The 23915-nt window shown below is 45.8% G+C and overlaps 1 protein-coding gene across 1 annotated transcript in view; it reads left to right on the top strand.

Annotated features, from left to right (window-relative positions):
* PHACTR1 (phosphatase and actin regulator 1) overlaps positions 1-19465 on the top strand; it is a 303624-nt gene extending 284159 nt beyond the window's left edge. The window contains exons 11-13 of the mRNA XM_037380131.1: positions 8641-8781; positions 12257-12333; positions 14541-19465. Coding sequence (XP_037236028.1) covers positions 8641-8781; positions 12257-12333; positions 14541-14556 — 234 coding nt within the window. The 3' untranslated portion in view covers positions 14557-19465. The remainder of the gene's footprint in view (positions 1-8640; positions 8782-12256; positions 12334-14540) is intronic.
* Positions 19466-23915: the final 4450 nt, after the last annotated feature.

Raw genomic sequence — 23915 nt, forward strand, 5'->3', positions numbered from 1 at the left:
TTGCCTTTTCCTCGGCACCATTTTCAAAAGTAGAGTATGAAACAAGTCTTAAAAGAAATCTTTAAAAGAAATCATCAGTGTTACAGGGTGTATGTCCACAGAGAGTGAAGGGAACCACTTTGGTGGTAACATTTTGAAACAAGACAAAAGGAGATTCAGTCTTCATCACTGACAGAGCTTTTGAACAGTGAAGGATGAAGAGCCTAGCACCGGTCTCACCCTGCTCCCTGTAAATGTAATGGCTTCTGCAGCCATTACAAAGAAAGCAAAGTTAAAACAATTGCTGATTGCATGTGACAATTCCAACTGAAAAAAGCATAAAACTGGGAAATAAACTTTTTCTGTAAAGGGAGATTGTCACTTGAGGCATTTAAACTAAATAGAGACAAGCACTTGCAAAATGATGTATAGTGCAGAAAACAATCTTGCATTGGCAGGGAAGGACAAGCAAAGCAGCATAGTTTGGTTTTGGTTTTCCTCCCATTTGAAAGTCATTTACTCTTAAAACAGTCGTTTCAGATACATTCAGTTTTGCAGCTGGTGTAAATGTTTACAGATGCCCCAACATACATAGCCAACAATCCACCCTTGTTATTGCAGATAAACTTTATTTCACCCAATGTATTTCCTATCTCCAGAGGTGGAGAAAGCCCCCTAAAAACTCACATGCTTGTGAAGCAGCACCAGTCCCTTCCTTTACATTTGTAGATGGCTTAGTCTTTTTACCTATGTGATCACAAGCTTTCAAGGCTCTCAATAGACATGGGAAGGTTACACTCAGAGAGCTGGACTGCTTGCTTTCATGCTTAAAAATCTCATGCCTTAGTCTCAGCAGAGTGCTTGGTCACCAAGGGGAGGATGCTGCTGTGGCCTGCAGGAGCTCAAAAAGCAGTAACAGTATTTTTAAAACACGTTCCTGACCACAATGGCAGGGGTGGTCTCACATCCCCTCCTAGCACTGCCTGAAAGATGCGAAGCTGCATTGCAGATGTTTCACGGGACTCACACTCTGTGCAAAGGCTAGAAAGAGCGTTTTACCAGGCTTTCTATTTCCCTGTACAGTGAAAGGTAAACGTGTACAGGAATCCAACCCAAAGCTTGATGCCATTAGATGAACAGCTGGAACAGATCAAAAGCAAAGCTACCCATGCCCAATCTGCTGCCTAAGAAGTGAGGGCTTGCTAACTCAGCCAGCGTTGCTGCCGTACAGTCCCCATCCTCCGCTGTTTTGTGGGAAAGGTACAAAGCAGGTGAATTGTCTGTTGCAGGCAGAGGGCACAGCCACGCGCTCGACTAAAACGCCCAGGCTGCCACAGCACCGCCGCAGGGTCTGCTCCCTCAGACCTCAGCAGTTCGCTGTGAGGTTTCTTCCTTTGTCTTGTTTGCACGTTTTAAGTAGGAACAGCGGCAGGAGCAGCATCAGTCCAAGCCCCTGGCAGTCGGATCTTTAATATTCATACCCTTGTTCCTGATCACATACCTTTTAGCCTTTTTGGGCTTCTTCCCTAGTAAAGATTTTTCTCCCCCACATTTGTGAGGTTGGTAGCACTATGGCTTAGCATTGTTTCATTTTGTTCATCTTTTTAAACTGTTGCAAACTGTTCTAGTGACACATTTTTATGAAAGAACAATTTTGATGAAAGAACCACGCGCCTGGTCTTAATGACATATTTTGTTTTCACCTACTAAACATAACTGTCATAAAAGCTCAGAAATCACTAGAGGAAAGAAGTGAATAAAGCGTGCAAGTGGGCAGATAACAACTAGAAATGCCAACCACCTAGGGAATGCTGCAGAAATAGTTGTTGTTCCCCAGTTCTGTCTTTCACGAGCATGTCCCAGATGTGTCGTCATGTCTACAGCAGAGTGGCAGACTCCTTCTGTCGATTTGTACTGAAGTCTTATTACCAAAGGAATTTAAACCTCAGATCAAGCAGAAGTTTAATTGAGCACGGCAAGTGTTTTGCCCAGCAGCCCTTTCTGTTTGCACCGAGTTTTAATGCACACACATGCCCACAGGGTACATTCAGCATAAGGCAAGTGTGCCACATTGCCTCCTTGTAGCCACGTGTAGTTGGTAATAAGAAGGGAAGGGGGCTCTGCAGAAGCTGCTGACAAGAATTTTGACCTTGCACTATAGAAACTGCTGCTGGCTCCAATTTTTTTGGTGGCGTCATTCCAACTCCAAGGGAACAACCCTCTCCATCCATTAAAAAGCTGCTCTTAAAATTCCTTCAGCACTGACATTTTGTTACAGTATTATGATGATAAGTTGTAACATGACATGCTGTAATAAGTAAGATTACCTTGCTAGGTCTAGATGCCTTATTAAAGTTAGCAATAAATACCCAGCTGAATTCATCATCTGGACAGGCAATTTCTGAAAAAAAAATATCCAAAAAAAAAAAGAAATCAGGTGACCTATAGCAAGCTGCCCCTTTAAGCACTTTTCATCCTCTCAGACTCCTCTAACTCCAAATTAACTGGGGATAGGGAATAGCTGCCACTCAAAGAACAAAGTGGAGGCAAATGCTGTGTGGTACAGTTTCTCTGTAGCTGTGTCCCTCGCAGCCAAGGCAGGAGAGGTGAACCGTATTTGCCTGTCACCTGAGATGCTCAGGGATGGGTTCTGCACATCCAGTGGCCCCTGTGCTCCCTTTCCCTGCCCCTCGAGGACCACTGAGCAGCTTTGGGTGCGTGGGCTTGCGTCATTTGGAGGGGGGGGGGGGGGCGGACACGTGGCAGCCAGGAAGGGTTTTTCTCTGAGCACTGGTTCTTGGCCCGCAAGCCCGTTCCAGGAATATTAATTTGCAGAGGACCCTGGGAAAAGTGTTCCAGGTGGGTCCCCTCCACGAGGAGGTCTGAGCCCCCAGGAATTACTACTAAGAATTTATCCTCTCTAAACCTCAGTGAATTTGGCTGAGCACCAAGGCAATTAACACAAGCCTGAACTCCCCCCGAGGACTTCCATTACAGAGAGAGTGTCGTCGCCTGGATTAACAGAACACATTACAAAGCGTTTGCAAAGAGGAAGAAAAATCTTCTTTTCCTATACCTTCTCTCAACCAGCACCATGCTCCTCCTTCCCCAGAGCTGTTTATGGCTTCCTATTCCCCACTGTCAATAGTTAATTTTTCCCGGAGCTCTAGCTCTAGAACTAAAAATCTCATAGCTGTAATATTGACAACCAAAATGATGAGGTGTGGCTGTTTCTTAAAATCCACGCAATAATCTGAAATCTTCGCTCCCATTAAATTCCTGCCTTGGTACAACTGAAACTCCCTGTTCACTGGTGCCTTGCTGGGAAATATCTTGCTGTTCAATCTTTTCTTTAATTGACCTCCGCTGGCTTGCATCAGCAAAGGCTGTTCAAAATAATGAACTCTTGAGAGAGGTGGGACTCGGGGGGCGGAGGGGGGGGGAGGTGAGAGGGAGGCACAGGGGAAGGGAAAGGTCAGAGAAGAAAAACAGCAGCTAATTTGGATAAACCGCATTTATAGTCAGAGGGAAAGGTCTTCAGGGTGTTTTCCTGGCATCCTGCTCCTACATCTTACCACCAAAGGGAGGGGGGGAGCAAAGGAGAAGAGGGAGTTGTGTGGGCTGCTAGTTAGGTTCTGTCATTTCTCACCTTGGTTTCTTCCTTAAACAACAACCATAACATTTTAACGAGGTAACAGAGCAGGCAAAGATGAGGTGACAAGACAACAAGCTTCGTTGTGACTGAAATGGAGCAAACTCAGCGTTTCACATGTGACTAAATCCCAACACCAGACTGGCAAGAGTATGTCCCCCTCCGCTGTACCTGGTGGTGGTGCTTGGCTTTGCTTCATTTCCTGATTTTATATATTTTTTGCTGATTAATAATAATAATAATTGCTGATTAACCTCCCTCATGTGTGTTAAACCTCCCTTGCAAATTGGCGTGGTGTCAAAGCTTGAAACGTGCCCCTTTTTGTCTCCACTGATCCAGAACATACAGAGGAGAACTTGACCTCCCGTGACGAGACGTGGGAGGTCCTGGCCTCATGTACACTGCTTTTGCATTAATACAAATCCATTTGCTTCAGAAGGGATTTTTGCCCTGGTTCACACTCAAATGAAGAGGTCACTCGCCATAAGGTTATCCTGCTCCACCAGCTCACCTTCACAAATAGGGAAATAGAAATGTACACGCCCAGAAAAAGTCTAGACACACACACGCACATGCCTTTGACATTAACAGAAGTAAAAAAGGGTCCAGCTCCGCGAGTAAGATGCCTTTCTCCCCACTTGGACCACCACCGCCTTGTGCAATCAACTGCATCGTGTCCTCCTACTGTAAGTTTTGAGCATGTCATCTTCTTTCTGCCTGTTCGAAGAAGCAGAGCTCATTCTCAGGTATTGCCCAGGAAGGACTGGGTACCATTAAGTAATTCTGACCCAAGAGACTGCAGCTCACAGGTTGTAAAGAACTCCAAGGTGAGATCTGTGGTGAGCTGCACCCTCACCGCGAACAGACACGGAGCTGGCACCTACAGTGGAGCTGCTCAGAGGCTGTTCTGCAAAGCTGTTTCCCCGGCTGTTCCAGGGCTAAGGGTGCTCTGGGTTGCCCAAATATACCGGGAGACCCTCATGCTTAGCAGCTCACAAGAAACCTCGGCCATGGCATGAGCAAGAGGCAGGGAAGTTTGTTAACCGTTCCAATAATGTAGCTTTAATTAATTGCTTTTAGAAAACCACTCAGTGTGGTTGTCTCTCTCTTTACATTTAGTATCACCAGATTGGCACTTTGATTTAATGTACTGAATATATTTTGTGTGTGTGTATATATTTATATATGTAAATATATGTAGATTTATGGCTACATATGAACTATGTGATATGAGCTGTGGCTTTCAGGACTCTTGTTTCACAGCCAGAGCACTGGCACGAGAGTCAGTGCACGTTTTCTCTGTTCATAGCTCTGTCCCCGACCTCCTGGGTCACCTTGAGCTAGTTGCTTGTTCTTTGATGCTTCTCTTGCTCCAGCTGCTCAGGGGATGAAGACATTGCCCACCACTCTTTTGGGGTGTATAAGTACCTCAGATTGCGCTGGTTATAGGTTTCTGAAGCAAAGACAAGGTGTCTAAAAATAATATGCAGTAATAGTTGTATGACTTCAGAGGGATTGAAGCAGCAGCTTTTAGTCTGTCTTACATTCAGGTGTCACCTAAGAATGAAAAATGCACATTAATACCAAAGTTTCATAATGTGTTCGTGCCCTTGACATTTTTCCACGCATAATTCAGTGCACTGTTCTTCACGCCCGCTGAAGTGTTGCAGTGAGTTTCAGTGGTGTAAAATGTGCAGGCGATGCACCTGATTTGATATTTGTGAACATAAGAACATACCTCAGATGTGCCTCAGTTCATCGTGTGACCCTTAACATTTACCACCATTTCTTTGATTGTAATGCACACCCAGCGCACGAAGGAAGCCAAATTAGCTGTTTAAGACCAGGACTGAGGTGCATACCAGCACCGAAATCACCTTGCTGGCAGAAGCACCACCACCTCTGTGGCACTTGATGCTCTTGCCTTCTTGACAGCACCTGGAGAACAGCCTGGAACAGCGTGTTCCAGGGTATCACAGCCTTCTACTGTGTAGAAACTTGCTGATCACTTCGATTGGCACAAACATGAAAGCTGGCTAATGTCAGGAGCTGACAGGAGCTGTGAAATAGAGCCAGTCATTTTTTGAAAGTCTTCTTCCAGCTTGGAAAGCTTGTAGGAGGTCCTGCTTCCCTTGTAGCCATTTAGAAACACAGAGTTTAATTCACAGGATTTCATATTTTGTTGGTGTTGTCATACTCCATGCAATGCGACATTTTAGGGTTTTTTTAAAATTCTGTTTTAATCTGAAACCACATCTAGGCTGTGTCCTAAAATGATAAAAGCTGAGAAATATACAGATAATATTGATTCACCCTTAAATCATGCTGTTGTGAGAAAAGAAGCAGTTGATGCACGTAAAGGTGGAGTCTCACCTTTGCCTTTGAAATTTTGGGGCGTAATCATAATGTTTTTTCAGCATGAAGAGTCTCTATTCCCGTAGTCAGGGGGTTGATTTTAAATAATGGGAAGCAAAACTCAGCTGTGCTATCAGAATAATAATGTATCAGTGCTAACCTGCAGCTCCTAGTAGTAGGGCTGCTAGAAAACCTGCCAATTTGAAACCCTGTTCGAGATGAGTTGTAGGACATAGAGAAGCCTCACTTATAGCATACCTGTGAGTATACTCCAAGCGTAGCAGAGCACTTTGGTTTTCTTGCTTTTGTTAAAAGCCTGTCTATTAATTGCAGTGTGTATTTGGCTTGCAGGTGACTTTGGTGTAGGTAGCAGGGCTGCAGGCTGAAGAGGCAATTCTATTCCGTTAGAGTGAAAAATAACATTTTTAAATCTGTACGTGCTTCAATCTACTGTGCCCTCTAGATTTTCTGACATGGTAGTCTAGCTCAGAGATATATTTATCCTGTTGTCTAAAAAGGCCCAAAAAATTATGCCTGCTGTGTATGCATTTTGCTTTTTTTTAAAAAAAAAAAAAAAAGGTTTCCAAAACGTGCAGCCTTAAGTTCAGAAAGGCATGCTTCTTGCTAACCTCACTGCTTACATGCTCTTTGGCTGACCTAAGCACGGCTGGCTTGAATGTGGATATATAAAATGGAGCTTTTCTTGGGGAGCTTTTGGAAGAAACAGGAGGAATGTTGTGTGATAATCACATGCAGAGCAGCTTGCCCCAGGAAACTTCATGCCTCCCATAGAAGAAGGTGGGTGTGAGAAAACTGTCCAGTTTTAAGATCTTTGCAATAGTCAGAAGTTTCAAAGTTGTTCATTTTCAAACCCAGGAAGAGTTTTTCCCTCTATTAAACGTTGTAATTTACCCTAAAATGGCTTTGGGGACCAGACATGAACTGCTGAGCTGTGACTTGACTGATGCCAGCAAGGGCATTGCGTGGCACAGTGTAGAGCTCTGCTCCTGGTTGCACTTGCTGTAATTTCTCTGCCTTTGGTGTGTGCAGAACAGCTGGGCTGCAGCAGGGAGGGGGAGAGTTCCCGTCTTCCTGAGCATCTCACAGGCAGAGCTTTAGGGCGGCTCTGCAGACTCACTACATGAGGTGTTTGAACCCAGTTTGTGAGTGCATGCTCAGGGCCGTGGGTGTAAGGAGAGCAGCCCTGCCGTCACCTCTTGTCACAACCACCTTTTCTAAAGCCAGAAGAGAGAGGCAGCCATCCATGCCAAGAACAAGCACGCTGGGATTTAAAGCCAGAGATGGGATGGGGCAGTGGAGCTATATTGCAGCAGCACCCAAGTGCTGGAGAAAGGTGGGATTTATTTATCACCCTCCACTTAGCATCCTGGCTGGTTTGAATCTTAATTTTCCCTGGAAGATGAAATGCAGGGGACAGATACTTAATTTGGGAGGAAGGTGGAATTGTATGTCAGGATTCAGGAGGCTAAATAACTGTGCAGAATAGAGTCTCAAGCATTTTATGAAATATGTAGACCTTTCACTATCCATAAGGGTGAAGTATTGCAAAACACCGGTTTCTAGTGAGTGGGACTAGCATGATATAATGCGTCGCTAATTGTTAGCAGGATATTATTTTTCCTGATATATCGTGATTACAAATGTTTAATAGTGAAACTTTTGCAGTTAATATACAGCCACATGCACATATATATCTAGCACCTTCTTCAGAAACAGATGTGTAACTGCTTTTGACGTTAAGCAGCGTGCCATGCATGCAAGAAGAATTGATCCTGAAAGCCAGTTCCTGTCCCTAGCCATGTAACCAGTGTACGATACATGGACCACCATCACACTACTGTTTCCAATTTGAGAGTTTTGACTGTGGCTGCCTATTCTACCGCGGAATTTGAAAGAAATGCTTTGGAGCAATCAAGATGCTTTCTTGACATGATACAATCCACCCTTGCAATTTTTTTTAATTTTTTTTTTTGGCTTGTAGTATGCAATGTAAACTGTTAAAAGTCAAATATGCTGTGACACAAAAGAGAGCTGCAGCATACAGTGAAAAGTTCATTGAGCACTAGCCGTCATCCCGCCTGCCATTTCTGGAGGTAGAGGACAAGGTTGCAGAATATCAGGATGGTAAGGAAAGTTGTTCCTCACCTTTTGCACATAATTCAGGGCAGGAACCACCTAGTGCCTTTGCTTGACTCCTCCCAGGCAGCACAGAAGCACACCCAGCAGCTCAAGGCTGCAGAGTGTACAGCCTGAGCAGGTAGTGTTAAAGTTGTGGTTGTGATCTTCGGCTCTTCCTGAGGCATCGGTGCACAAGGAGACTTCCTTGTGTTACATCTCATTTCTGCCAGGGTGGTCAACCTCAGCCAGGGATCGAGGCCTGCAGCCACAGCAGCTTCCCAAAGAACAGCGGGCTGCTTCGGCAGCAAAGTGGGATGATATTCAAGGTGCTGTAACAAGAGGTTGTCTCCCACGTAGCAATTCTGTGAAAGGCTGATAAAAACAACAGGACTGGGGATGTCTGAACCCTCTTATTATCATAACGATAGTTGTAGTAAAATAAATCCCCAGGCAGCACTCTGCAGGGAAAAAGTGAAGTCCTGATGTCTTTTTCCACTCCTTCCTCAAACCTGCAGCTGAGCCAAAGGCCTACAGTAGAAGAGCTACGTGAGAGGAAGATCCTCATCCGCTTCAGTGACTACGTGGAAGTGGCAGACGCGCAGGACTACGACAGGAGGGCGGACAAACCCTGGACACGACTCACAGCCGCCGACAAAGTAAGTGGAGGAACTTTGGGAGAGCCGTGATCTTAACAGCTAGAGCTGCGTCACGGCAAACAGCATCCCGTGGGTCCCACAGCTGTCACGGCTCCACCTGACGTCCCTTCCCAACACGCCTGCGGTTTCTTCCTTCCCATTCACAAAGTTTGTTCTTTGAGGCATAACCCTTTGGCAAGACGGCTCCCTACATGTGTGGAAACCAGGAGCAAGCTTAGCAGCATTACACCATTTAAACAGGGAGGAGAGTATCAAGCCCCTTGAGGCCAGGTCTTAACGGCGGGCCTGTTATTTGTTGGGTTTGATCTTGCCACGTAACGCTGACAGCTCCTGCCGGACCTAGCAGAGCAGTGTGACAGCAGCACTTGCCAGAATTCCTGACCCTGGGTGCAAAAACGCCACCAGGTCACATCGGCAAAGGCATCTCCATCCCACCGAAACCAGGTAACTTCTCCCTAGTGTGTTACAACAGGGGCCTTTACTCGGGGTTTCCACTACAGAGTATTTTAAGCACTAAACTGAAACCACAGAAGAAAGACAAAGAAAAGGCACACGTTTTTGGTGTATTGACAGAGCTGTCCTCTGAGCAGCGGTGGGATCTTCACTCAGTGGCGTCGCTGGAGTTGGCATTGGTGGCAGAGGGGTTAAATTGCAGGCAAATTGTATCAGTCCCTTCCTGATATAATCTGAGGGTCTTAATAAGGGTCTTAATGACGCCTCAGGAGGAAGATTTAAACATTTTACGGCCTCTGTAAGTAAAGAGGATTTATGAGGCTTATCAGTGATTCCTATGCTTACAGTGACTCTATGATGGCCATGTAAAGTTAAAGATTTTCGGTACCTGAATTCAAGCCTTGACTATTTCTTTGCTGTGGGACTTACACAGCAATGGAGACCATGATGTCCAGTGTTTAGAGACAGGAGGAGGATTTCTGGCCATGCCACTCCTTTATGGTGTGCTTGATTTTATTCACAGAGCAAAGGGCAGCCAGGTGTATTTGTATAATTTAACCAGAGGACATGTATAGTTTGGTGACCACTGGTTTTCTCCTTGACAGAGGGCTTTTTTCAGTTTCGCTTTGGACAAGTTAATGTAGCATAAACTGATCTGAAAAAAAGAAAAACTCCATCTGGATTGTCCACAGACCATAATATACTGGGTTAAAGTAGCTTTTCCCATTTTCTCTCACCGTGTGGGACAAGTTCTTAGTCAACTGACTTAGTTTTATTCTCCCAATTGGTAGATGAGGGAGGTAATAAATCTCCAGCTGGTTCTGCAGCCTGTGAGAGATCCCTGCCTGGGATGAAAGGCACGGAGAAACTTCAGCTGAGAAAGGAGAAGATTTGGAGTCCAGGCAGGTCCTTCCTCATCCTGTATCTGTGAAAAGAACAAGTATTAAATACCACTATTAAATGTGGCCTGGTAAAAAATTCAGTATTAAGGCAAAGTACTTTGAGGTCACTTCTGTTTTATAATGCATGCGTGAAGTCAATAGAGCAAGGAGCTTAAGTTCTTCAAGTGAACATTTTCTCAGCAAAGCAGAAGAAGAAATGTTTGTCATGCTTATATTAATGCCCCTTATGGCGTAAGATTCTTTTGGGGGTTTGATTCCTGTGGGTAGTATTCTGATTTCTGCCGTTCAGATGACCTGCTTTTCCCCACTGTTGGAAAAAATAGCCAGACAAATTGGAATCAACTCTAAAATGCCTGACAAAGCTGCAACGTCCTATAAAACATTATTTTCTTCCAGAGCTTTGACTCAATAACTGTCTTCACTGGTCAGCACAGGATAGATTTATTGCAAAAATAGATTTTAGTAATGGACTTTTCTGTCTGTCGGTAGATCTGTGTGCTGGATGTAAGGAAGTGCCATCCCTCTGGCTTCATCTTCACCAGGTCTGGCTGTTAGAGGAATGAAAAGGGCACGTCAAAATCGCTCCAGCAGATGAGGGATGCAGGGAGGAATAGATTTCAGACCTTGTGCGAGTCAGAAGCCTGTGTGGCCTCCTTCACCGTCACTTAAGTAGCAAATTGGTCTGCTGAAGGTAGATCTTGGAGCTGCTGCGCAGCCATCGCTCTGTCCTGACGGATGGAGGCAGAGCCTGACAGACATTTCTAAGGTATATAAAAAACTAAAGCTGTCCAGAAGGAGCACAGGGGGCCTTTTCTGTAGAGCGCACTCACAAAATCTATCAATTCTTAGGGCTTGTCAAGGCAATGGTGGTTCGTGGCAGTTGCAAAAGCCCTGTTCTGGGCTGGTGCTGTTCATACTAGGTTAGATTTCCTCCACTGAGAAAAATTTCTGACAGACACGAGTATTGCCGACTGGTGCAGCCCGTTGCAGCCACTGATCTGATGTTTTCAGCATCACACGGAAAGGCAGGGACACACACTTTGGACCCAGGGGAGTGTTCGGCCACAGCAGCCACCTTGCACGTCCTCTCCAAATACTCACAGTGAAACCCACTGGTGAGCTACAAATACCACAGGGCTGTCAGAAGTCCCCACTTTGGGCTTGGGACTCCAGCCAGCTCTGTTGAGCACCATCTCTACCACAAAGCTGAGTCCCTCCAAGTCACCCCCTTTTTATTTTTTTTTTCTTCAGTATTTCTCTTTCTGCCAGTCACCCCTGGTTTTCTTTCCCTTCATGGACAAGCCACAGAGGCTGTAGGTAACTGGGTCTCCTGCAGGTGCTGAATACAACCACCTGTGGGTAGTTTTCTGCTGGATTAGGGGGTTGAATTGTTTCAATAAATGGCACAGCTGGGTCGGCAGGGGGGAGGAGGATGGGGGGGGGGGGGCGGGGGCGGGGGGAAGGGGCAGAGGCAGAGGCAGAGGCAGAGGCAGAGGCAGAGGCAGAGGCAGAGGCAGAGGCAGAGGCAGAGGCAGAGGCAGAGGCAGAGGCAGAGGCAGAGGCAGAGGCAGAGGCAGAGGCAGAGGCAGAGGCAGAGCAGAGCAGAGCAGAGCAGAGGGCAAGGAGCCAGGCATCCCTCTTCCCTTCCAGGTAAGCTCACCCACCTTAGGTAACTGCACCCGAGGAGATTCAGGACCACGTAAAGGTGGGAGACATCTCCAATAGTAGTCCGGCAGGATCCAGGCTCAGTCCAGCTCTGAAGCAGATAGCAGTGTTGGAAAAACTCTGTTGCACATTTTCTTTTCTCATGCTTATGTTAATTTGGGTTTTGTACATGCAAGTGTTTACATAACAAGCTGGAATTGGTTTCTGTATCTGTGCTGTCTATGATACATTTTCAAATTGAGCCATTCGACCAAAGCATTTATCTCTTCCCTTTATGTGATTTAGAACGTGTTTATCTCTGTTCCTTTACATGTTTTAAAGTCTTTTTAATGTTTTCCTTTTTTTTCTCTGATGTTATCTATCTGCTTCACTTCTAATATACTGTTTTGAGAACAAAGTGAACTTATTTTGATCTCTCTCATTTATACATTTATGAGTTTATTTGTCCTTTGCAGGCAGCCATTCGAAAAGAGCTTAATGAATTTAAAAGCACTGAAATGGAAGTTCATGAATTAAGTAGGCATCTAACAAGGTAAGCTGAGATAATTTTTTTAAAACTATCGATGAATAATGTTGTTTAAAAAAAAAACAAACACAAACCACAAACCCAGCAGCTCTTTCTTCAACAGCCACTGAACACACCATGAAGTCTAGACAACATTTAGAATTACAGGCTGTAAAAGAAACTCGCACAGATGAGCTCATGCCGCCCTATTATGCGGTGGGAATGCAGGCATAGCTGTCTGTTTAATAAAGTGTGCCCTCTTTTTATTTTGTTTTTTTAAACTATCATGGTCTAACTGCATGTCTGTTCTTCTGATATCAAAAGTGAATAGCGTTGGTGTTTGAAGGTCAGGGAGCTCTCGTGGAGCCAGCACGTAGCGAGGTATGAAGGAGGGTACACTCAGACCCTGCTGCACGTACAGCTGTTGGGCGCTGCACATCTCCATCCTGTCCTCCACATCCTGCCACAGAGAGGCACTATATTTAATGCTTTTAGGCCTTTTTAGTTAAAAAGTTAGAGACTGACCCCAAACCAACAGCCCTCCTCGCTGCCAGGCAAGGGCCAAGGCACGCGGGGAGGTCAGGGCACATCCCCTTACGCAGCCTGTGCTGAGTCTGCTCTGGCTTTGGTGCCCAGATGAGCTGATCTGGCATTTCGGCTGAAGTCAGGGCTTTGCAAATCAACATTAACCCCCCACTCATCGTTAGACATTAAAGACAAGCGTTAGGTATTGAAGATAAGTGACAGGGAGCTCTGGTGCAAAGCTGGAGCTGCCTGTCTATTAATCTGTTCATCAGCTAGGTGCTCATAAAAAATGCAGGCAATACTTTTAAGAAAAGTACAGAAAAGCTTAAGGCAAAATTAATTTTGTATTAGGGGATTTTTATGTGTATAAATTAATAATTATATGAAAATTCACCCGATGCATTATGTATATATTCCCTTGCAGAAACAATCTCCCTTCTACTTCCTAGCCCGTGCCAGGATGGTTGCACTGGAGTTTGTAGTAAGGCAGTGCTGCTCAAGACAGGCCGGCTGCTTCTGAGCCACGAGGGCTGGAGGAAGCTGTAGGGTGTGCAGTTGGCCTAGATCTGGTGACCCCAGTGACCAAGCCTTTGAGGGACACTTGGCTCACTCCTCCAGGAGAGCGGGGACAAATTTAGAAAGGATGAGGCTGTTATAAAGAGGATGTTGCTACAGGGAGCTGAGCTCCGTTGATTGCCACGAGGCCTTTAGCATCCCACAAACACTGGTTTAGTTTTCCAGGTCTCTCCAGCTGCTTAGGTTTCACAGGTTTCTGGGCAGTATTTTGCCTCTCTGCCAGTGTTGGGGTGAGCAGTGACCCTTTGAGGTGACTCGGCTTGTATCTGAAAGCCACCCAGTGCTTTGGCTTACTAAGTTCGGGCCAGGCATACTCAGAGGTATAGCTAATATAATAGAAATTGGAATAAGGGTTTGTCTGAAGTTCATGAGGACTTACTGGTTAGACAAGTGGCTTTGGGAAAACATGCACTTGAAGGAAGCACGCTTAACCAAAATGAAGTCATTCCCTTAAACAAACTAGATAAATCACCATTATAAAATCATTAGCAAGGTAATGAGCTATTCATGTCATTAAGCAGTGGCATGAGCTGAGCGAAGAATGCGAGCGTTGCTTTACTAGTGGGACACGTTAATTTGTTCATAATAGAGTGAAAAATCAAAGCTAAAAAAAAAAAAAAATCCTTTGCAGAACTGACAAACCCAGGCCTCCTGACACAGGGTGTGCTAGCGGAAAGGATGGCCATTTTGGATCTACTTAGCTCTTTAGCCTCCCATATTAAGAAATAATCATACCTGAAGTGTCTGTAAATCTTTCTGGCTGAAGACCGTAAGGTCTGTCAAAATCAGACAGTTTTTGTGGAACCAGGCATGGTGTGGTCTGAAAGAGGGCTAGCCGATCCGAGATAACTCGCTCGGGGATCCGATGGGATGAATCTGTCTTTGGTAGATTTTGGTGCAAACAGGTTATGCCTCTGAACAGTGAGTCTGGCGCGGACCAAGGAATTGTGAGCATCTCTCTGGGTCTGCAGTGCCAGCATGGCTGATGTCAGTGCTACTGCAATCGAGCTCTGCCTAATTGTGTCACTGTAGCAATTAGTTCTCCAAATTTTTTATGTACAATACGCATGTGAGGATATTACCTTACCATTTCTTTTTTTTTTTTTTTTTTTCTTTTTCCTCTTGGGTTTTAGGTTTCATAGACCGTAGCAGTTCAATTCTACCTGACTACTATGCCATCTTCAAAACATAACTAAAAGGAACCATAAGTGCTGGTATTATTCACTTCCCTGTTACGTACAATGTAAATCTTCTGAACTGCCTTTTTAAAAAACAAACAAACAAAAAAAAGAGTAGAAAAATAAATATTAAAAAAAAAAGATAAAATTGTATTTACATGTGATGGATACTGCAGCATCATCAGACCTGCTGGTTCAAGCTTCAGTAACAGAAAATACCCCTGGTGGGAATCGTGCCAAGACTTGGCATCTATGTATAAGACTTTCCCGGCATGTGGATTTGCCATACATGTTCAAGCCCAGCTGGTGGTGCGTCCATTTCGTCTTCAGGCACCCCTCATCCTGACAAGCCTCTGTCATCAACTCTAGAGAGCCCTGGGATGGTGTTCAGGGAACCACTGGCCTGGGTGAAGTCTTCAAAAGACAAGCACCTGTGGCACTAAAGCACTTATACCAAACACTCCTTTCAGGCTGCGAGCACCTTATGAGGACGGTGAAGGAGCAGAACTACTCTACAGGCCAGCCCATCTGTGACTGTCATCTGAGGAGGAAGGCATTTCTTTCCCTGGAGAAGTTTCTAGCCAGTCAATAGGCACTGTTCAGCTCCCAAGCAGAAAAAGGCATCACCTGTGAAGAACAGGACTCCCTACCAAAGGCTGGTTCAGTTCTAGCAACTGTTTCTGTTTCATCTCTTTCCAGTATGATTTTCCAAACCCAGCTGTGAACCCACCAGTAGTAAACAACCAGAATGCTGAGGGCAAGCAAGCAAAACCCATCTCTTCATGGTCACTGCATGGCATTTGCTCAGCTTGTAGTTTGTTTTTACACCCGAGCCTCGTGACTGTGCGAGCCAACATGCATCCAGCAGGAAGAAAGGCTGGAATTCCGACTGGCTCTGCAGCGGGACACGCGACAGGAGGAACTGGGGGTTCGCTGGACATCTCTTCTCTCTGTATCGGGTGTTTCAAGAACTGATCCTAAACTCATACTGAGGAAAGCATGACAGGTTGTGATACCCAGCCTAACAAAAGGAGTCTGCAGCATCGGTGTGGGTGGGGGGACTGTCCCCGGTACCCACAGCTGAGGCGTAAGGACAGCGATTCAGAGGTGTTCTGGTTTGGTTTTGATTTATTTTTATTATGGTGATTTAACAAGCAAACTGACCAAGCAGAGCTCGGAGAGCTGGTCGCCCTGGGCCTGGTTTACCTGCCAACGTAAGCGCGTACTTAACGCTGAGTAAGCACGCCCACAGCCTCACTGCAGGCAGGACCATGGCCAACGGGCTTCGTGACAGCTGAACACGTTGAAGTGCTTTTCTGAACTTAGGCCAGCACCTTCCATACTTAAGTCCTTAACTAGTGTCACGCCAGCAAGCTGGGGCAAACGTCTAGGATTCCCTTCCAGCTCTGGCAAGAAACGGTAACGCCCTGTTTTGGGCCAGCAGCCCCGAGCACTGTAGCAACATTACTGTAAGAAGTTCCAGATTATTACTTCAGGAACCTTTTATTCTTCCCATAATAACTAACTATTTTACTTTGACAGTTTGACCAGAGAGGCCAAAGTTTTTTACTACGGTATTGTTATTTCTGTTACGACTTTATTATTTTTTCCTTTCTTGTTGTCTTCCATTTATTTATCCCCCTCTACACACACACCCCCCCCGCTAACATTGCCCCTCACCGATGGCGGGCTGACAAGCCTCTCGTGTGAGCATTTAATGGCCAATGCTGCACAGTGCCAACACTCCTGCCTCTTCTCAGGCCTCTGTCTCATTCCTCCGGTCACAGGAGTAAAGCAAAAGGACCTGCACATAGCCCATGGAGCTGCTCTAGCATCCAGGCTGCCCAAATAACACTGGCAGGTAGGCTAATGGGCTCCATTTGCACTTGGTGGTGGTACTCAATACCTCACAGATTTGCTCTCCATCAGAGACAAACAAAAGCATTTTACTCCCACCTGTGGCTATCCTTGCAATGCTATGGATTATTAGCTATTAAATAAGAATTGGCTGTTGTAGGATGGAAGACGCTACAAAGGAAAGTAAAGACCAACTAGTTTCTGGTGCCTCCTTTTCTCGGCATCATGCCTCTGATGTGATACACTTCCCAGATTGGGGAGTGATTTCCAAAGAAATACACAGTGATCCCTGTATCACCAGCTCGCAGTTGCTTTAGACACAAGTTAATCAGTAGGGAAGCCTTTAATGTGCAATGTTATCAGCTCAGTGCAGCAAAGACAGAGCATGACATACTAGCCAGGAATACAGTGCTTTTGGGGTTATTTTCATGAAAACCTGGAGTTTGTGGTTTTAAATCCCTCCACATACACATGCATGTGTAACAAGACCACACCACAGCTTTAAAAAGGGAAAACAGAACTCTATGCTTTTGACTACACAGACATGGCATTCGGAAAGGGCTCTGCAACACAGCTGTTTCCAAGAGCATCGAGCCCTCATGCTCCCAGTATGGATCCCACACCGGCATCATCAGCTGAGAGGTTCACTGTGAAAGGGAAAGGAGGCCACTGGAGGAGCAGCAGGGACAGAAGTCGGAGGACTCAGTAGGCTGGTGGGAGGAAAAAGTGAGATTTTTTTTTTTTTTCTTTTTCCATTTTATGATTGAAATGAAGAGGAAAGAGGTAGAAGTAGCAGACTACCGCTGTCAGTGTCTTGTCGGTGCTGGAGTCCCCAGGGGAATGGGTACGCTGTGGGCAATGTCACTGCGGGTCCTGCCACTGGCCCTGGTGGGCTCGGACCCCAGCGGTGCCCACGCCTGGCAGCCTAAACAAACCCTTGGGCACTGGTTGAGGCATGTAAAAGCCAAGTCTTGGGTGATGGCCAGACATTCCCCAGCACCCTGCCTTCATCTGGATGGGCCCAGGGCAGGTCCCGGCTGACCACTGCACAAGTTGTCACACTCAGCCTGCCACAGGATTCCTGCTGTCCCCAGGGCAGTTACACGCAGCAATGCTTTATTATTTTTTTTTTCCCATTATGTTAACTCCTGGCTGAGCAGACAGCAGGACACAGTGGAAGAACTGCCACATTTCTTCCACATTGCAAGCAGAGCTTATTACTGAGAAGGGGAAGGGGGAGGAGAAAGAAGCTATATGAAGTGTTTGGCACCGCAGTAAGCCTCCCAGAACTGGCACTTCAGCTGGTTTTAGCTTCGGTGGGTCTGGGTATTTTGCAAAATTAACCTCTGGTAAGGCATTCTCCAGCAGCCTTTCAGTGCCTGAACACTGCAGCACATCCTCAGTTTGCACACCCACCTCTGGCCATCCATGGGGAGTTGCAAGCAGGCTGGGGAACAGCTAGTCTTTTTTTTTTTTTTTTTTTTTTTTTTTTTTATTCTCTCTTCTTGAGCATTTGTCATCTCATCTGTGAAAGCCATCTCTATCACAGCAAAGCAGCTGCGAATCTGTTGGGGGTGAGAAGAAAAGACAGTAACAGTCATGATTTCCCCTCTTTCAGCCTGGATTATGTGTAGGATGATGGCATTCCTGCTAACGTTGCAGTTAACACTGGTCATCCTCATGCACATTAGGAGGAGATTAATAGCAGTAACAAAGAAATTACCTCAGGTTTAGAGAATGGAAAAATGTAAAAATCAACGCAGAACGAAAATCGCTATTCCAATCATCCATCTCCAGGGCTGATAATAGAGATAATATTCTAGAGTCAAGGAAGAAAAACATTTTGGATTGAATCCTGATGGGTTATTCATACTTAAAACGTGCAAGTATTGTGACACATTCTACAGCCTATGGGAAGATGAAGTGGAAACTGGGAGACTGGGGAGGTGGCGAGGATTAGAAAAGCGATTCCAAAATGTCTAGACAAGAGTTTCAATTGTTTTGAAAGAAGCGACGGCGAGGAAACGTGGTGGTGCCATCACATCGCCCGCCTGCCCTCACCAGCAGTGTGTACAGGGACCAGGCGAGGTGTTTATGACCAGCAGGGAAGGTCACCCTGGGGCTTTCCCCCACCCTGCACCCTGCTGCTTAGGGACTTGCAAGCCAAAGAAGTTTCAGGCAGCAGGTTTGCTGGGACGGGGCTCAGGCCAGCTTTTGCCTCTAGACAATTCCTAGTGCGCACTCTAGACAGTATCAGAAGAGAAGGAAGGGGGTGGTGGGGGAAAATATAATAGACTTTTAACTAATTTATGTTAACTGAAACAATTTAGTGAGCCTATTACACAAATAGATTTCAGCCTAATACTTAAATGTAACCACAGCACTTTGTCATCACTGCAGCTAGTCACCAAACTCACCCGCCATTATTTCTACAGTGCCGTCTGTGCAGTGGAAACGCTATAAACCAACAGGGAGGGAGCACTTCCAACATGCCCAGGGAAAGCTTGCACTCCTCAAAATAGACGGCGGAGATGTAAACCCATAGTTAGATGTGAACGGGGGCTCCCTAACGTGCCTGCAAATAAAATCATTTTGTATAAACAGCCATGGGAGATGACTAGGCTAAAAAAAAATCAGGAAAGTAAAAGGGGACAAATTATTTTTCCCAGGTGTTCAGTCTGCTCGAGCTTGGAACACCTTCTGTAAACAAAGAGGAGGTGACGGGCACATTACCTGCGTTCCCATGTGTCCCAGTTACTCCTACACCAGTTGCATTTTCCAGTTGATATCCAAGTGTATGTATATAGTTTGTCTTTGTATAGGAGTGAGTGTGGTGGCTGTCAATCATGTGCTCTTCCAGTATTGTAATTTAACAGATTATGGCTGTATGAAAATGATGTAAATAACTAGAAAAAAATTAAACTGGATCTATGTCCTAGGTTTTGTACATACTGAAACTGCATGGTATTTAAATTATTGTTTGTCTCTGATGTATGCAGTTTCTTAAAAAAATTCATTTAAAAAAAAAAAAAAAAGCATTCCTGTGCCCGTGTACTTTATCACCCTCTGTCCCAGTGACTGACGGCGTAATGAACGGATGCAGCCAAGGATCCCATCCCTCCTGCTGCCAGCCAGGCTCAGCACTGCAGCCCGGCACTGCCGTGACACGGTGCATGCCCACACCTCAGCAGGGAGCAAAGCAGGAGAGCAAGACTTACCCGAGCAGATCAACGGGACGTTGTACCAGCTGCGCCACCAGCACCGTCTTTGTGAGCTGGTTTAGCCAAGGTGTGCCAGGGAAGATGGCTGGTACCCCAGCTGCTGAAGTGGTACCCAACACCAGGCTCCTAAAGAACAACAGTGTGCACTAGACAGACATCCACTAACAGCCAAAACCCTCCGCTCGCCACAGAGCTCACACCCTGCCAAGCACCTGCTGCCAGAGCCAACGTGCAGCATTTGCCAGCTCTGCTCTCCTGTCCCCATTCCTAAGTCTCTATCCAATGTGCAACACCCCGTGGTTAGAGAAAAACGCCTCTGAGCAGCACCAGCACATGCTGTCGCTGTTCAGCAGAGGAGCCAAACCTGCACATCTGGCTACTTTCATACCGCCTTTTCATCTTTTCTTTTTTCCCCCCTTTCGTTTCCCTGAGCAGCTTCCGTGGCTGCACAGCATTTCAGGTTGTGACAAGCTGCAGCCTCTGCGTATTGAAAAGGGGAGGAAAAACCTTCTTCACAAGAGTAAGTACGTGCCTTCAAACAGTCTCACAAGCCTTCTGCAGGAAGTACCTCAGGTAACAGCTCTGCTTCGGCTGTTTAGTTTTCCTAAGTGACGCTGCAAAACTTCTGACCCCAAAGAGACAACTGGCACCCAGCATCCTCACTGTAACTGGCAGGTGGGAGCAGCTCCCCACCCCCCAACGCACACAGCATCTTCAATTACACACAAATAAAAGGTCCATATACTTTCACTGACCAAAATTCTGCTCCTTTCCATTGCTGATACAGAGACACAACATCATCAAAACTCTGGTACTGGGCTTTTTTGTTTGTTTCCATTGAGGTAAGTTTTCACTGACCTACTTACAATCCTCGTTTGTGCCTCTGTGTGTGTGTATATTTCCATTCTGACAGCCACCAAGTCTATAGCTAGCAGTTAAGTTTGGATAAATGAAGTTAAAAACCCAATAAATCCTCGTTTTTGACTAACGAGCCTCTTCCCCCACAACTAGCTATGGCTTCCATAATAGCATCATATAGTGGTTTAATTACATGCAGTAATTTATGCTTTAGGAGGAAAAATGGTGGTGAGGATACATCATACAGGGATTGTGAGAGCACAGCCCAATCTCTTGCATGAACACCTCTACACAAAGGCTGTGTTTTTATGTTTTAACGGAAACATTTCATAAAACCGATCTAAGGAAAAAGACATGTGTGTCTTCAGTAAAGTCCATGTAATTACTAGCCATCAAATTGCAATCTAATGCCATCTTTAGGCAGGAAATAGAGGAGGGCTGGGGGGTGTGGGGGGAGTGTGGAAATCAACACTTCATTAAACAGGCAGCCCCTTGTGACCAGCTCAGCAACAGCATTTGTGCTACCTGTACCAGCTCCTCCAAACTGCCTCACAGAAAAGGAGAGGCGCCGCATAGGACCAACTGGCAGCCAGGCGTACCCCGCAGTTGCTCTCTTGCAATGCTGTTATACCTGTTCATGGGACATAAAATAGAACAATCTACATTTTAACATCTGTTTGATGAGTATCCTAAGTTTTACATACATGGATACATTTACAGGGAGAGGTAGGAGACAGGCCTCCCTGTTCGGCAACCGGTTTATAATGTCAAAGCTAGATCCACACTCCACGCACACATGTGCCCAGGAGTTGATCTTCAGTCCAAAACAAAGGCTGCTAGGCATCTAAATTTTGGGGAGAAGGAAAAGGGAAACATGCTGAGCCCACTCAGCAAATCCAGCAAAGGCACTGGAAGGCCCACGCTGCCAGACACGAGCCCAGCAGCGCACGCACTCACAAGTGCACATGCAGCCAGGTATGGGGACAGATTGCTTTGCCATCACCTTCCTCACCTCTATTTCTCCCCTTCACCTCTCGGATCAAGGTTCCCAGGCAACCGAGCCCTAAAACAACAGTGTGGCCATGCCCTGGTCACACCATCAAGCTGGTCTGGATGGCACAAAGCAGCCGCCCTACTCCCAAGCAGAGTGAATTGACAGCTTCTGGTGTACGGACCCAACCAGCATCCTTTAAAAAGCAGCCGCCAGGGCATGACACAGACGATGCACCACCCGCCTACACCCACGCCAGCAACACTGCTTACAAATTGTACCAAACTGCTTACAAAATTCTTCCCTCAGTGGCAGAATGAATGGAAGCTTGGCTTTTCAGGAAATTTGTGCTGTTTGGATAGGAGCTCTGGTGTTCAGAATGACATCATCTTCAACTGAAGTTGCCCCACATGTCCCATGGGGTGATTAAAGTTGATCTATTCACAGAAACCTCCCCTGTATCGCTGTTACTTTGAATTATTGTATTTCAGCCACTTTTGTCCCCGTACTCCCCTGCTTTTCTTTCCATACTCTCAGGCCCCTTACTATACTAGAGTTCAAACCACGCATTTTTCAAGCATCATCCTCCAACATCTGCCATTACTCTTCTTATCTGGAGTTTCCATCACATTTGGACATCAGCTGGAAAAGAACTGGTGCACGCAACACGGGACAGCACAGACATGTGGCATTGCTCTAAACCTCTCTGGAGAGTACTGCTCGAGGGAAGAACTGGACCAAATTAAGCTTATTTTTCTTGTTTGCAAAGCCCATGAAGATACTTGGCAGGGGGAGGCTTGGGGGCAGGAGCTTTCACTCTCCAAGTGAATGCTTTAGTGTTATTTCTATTGTCTCTCGGGGGGGGGGGGGGGGGGAAGATTATGAAAACCCAAAAAAAACATAAACCACTCTTAGTAGCTAGCTCTATATGAACAAGCAAGCCTGCAGCAAGCAGGTACACAGCCAGTCAAGAATAATATAAAGACTAATATCTCATTTTCAAGCTTCTCAGGAAAAATAACCAGCAGATGACTTGCTACCATACTCCTCTGGAATGACACAGAGGTAACAAATCGCAGAGGTCACCCCTTCCCTGCATTACTTAGCCAGGGATTTCAGCTGGAGGCTCAATGACCTGCAACTTCAAAACAATCTGTGTAGGAAATTTAAAGGCATCTTGCCTCCATCTCACCCTGATTGTCACACGCTGACGACAGCGAAAGCTTGCATTTTGCTGCTCTGCTCTCTTGGGAAGTGGGTCTGTGAGCTAAAGTGTTATGTTCAGCTGAGCAGACATCACCAAAAATTAATGAGTGTAAGTTAGGCAGATTCATACTTTCAGTCTTCTGGGAATTCAGTAAGTTTTCTGCATAAACTGTATCCCTCGTAAATCCACAGTGAAAGCTTGGAAATGGATCCATCAAGATACACAGAAAGATCTCTTACAAGATCGGTGAAGGAAGCATGGAGTTCAACCACTGTCTATTCCCCAGAGGCCTCCCATCCTTCGGGGTAGCCCAGAATAAATAATGCACTCCATTAAAGAAACACTCTGGTTCTTTGTACATGAAACCAAAAAAACTGCCTATGAACTTCAGCTAACACTGAAGTGCAGCAGCATTTGAGGATCCAGCCCACAGATGCTGAAATGTTTAAATAAAAGTGCTGTTGCTCATGTGGAAACACGAAGATTTTTACAAAGAGGGTGATTGAGCACCGGCCCAGGTTGCCCAGAGAGGCTGTGAAGTCTCCCTCTTTGGAGACATTTCAAAGCCACATGGACACGGTCCTGTGCAACCAGCTCCAGGCAGCCCTGCTTGAGCAGGGGGTGGGCCCAGGTGACCCCCAGAGGTCCCCATCAACCTCAACCCTTCCATGAGTCTGGGAAAGTAGATCTCTGTCTCTCTTCTGCACAACTCCAGGGCCTACCTATTGATGGAGAAAGGCTTCTTTAAATTAAAAACTAAACAAAAGCAAAAAAGAACAAAACCCAAATAAACATTTGGAGCCTTCAATCAAATAGTGATTGGAGGAACGCTCAATGGTAAGTCTGGAAGCAAAAACACTAACTGGCACTTCAAACCTTGACTCAGCACATCTGTCTCTACAGAATATGAGTTATCGATTCCCTTTGAGGACTGAAAGCGCTTAAGACTTTTAGTGTTATCACTGTTTGTTGGGGTTTTTTTTAACAACAAAGTAATCTGTCATGTAAAGGCCTGAATAATGCATATGTGACTGCAGTGTTTTTGTGAATAAGCTGTGCAGCCTGAGGGGAAAATGTTCAAAGGGGTCACCTCTCAGACTGTACCCCTGGCCGTTATTTGAAAAAATTGTGCACAGCATGTTACAGAATGCAGTGCTGCGAGTCACAGAATGTCTGTGCTCTCTCCTACCCACGCT

This window comes from Falco rusticolus, chromosome 3, assembly GCF_015220075.1.
Source record: "Falco rusticolus isolate bFalRus1 chromosome 3, bFalRus1.pri, whole genome shotgun sequence".
Taxonomy (NCBI): Eukaryota; Metazoa; Chordata; class Aves; order Falconiformes; family Falconidae; genus Falco; species Falco rusticolus.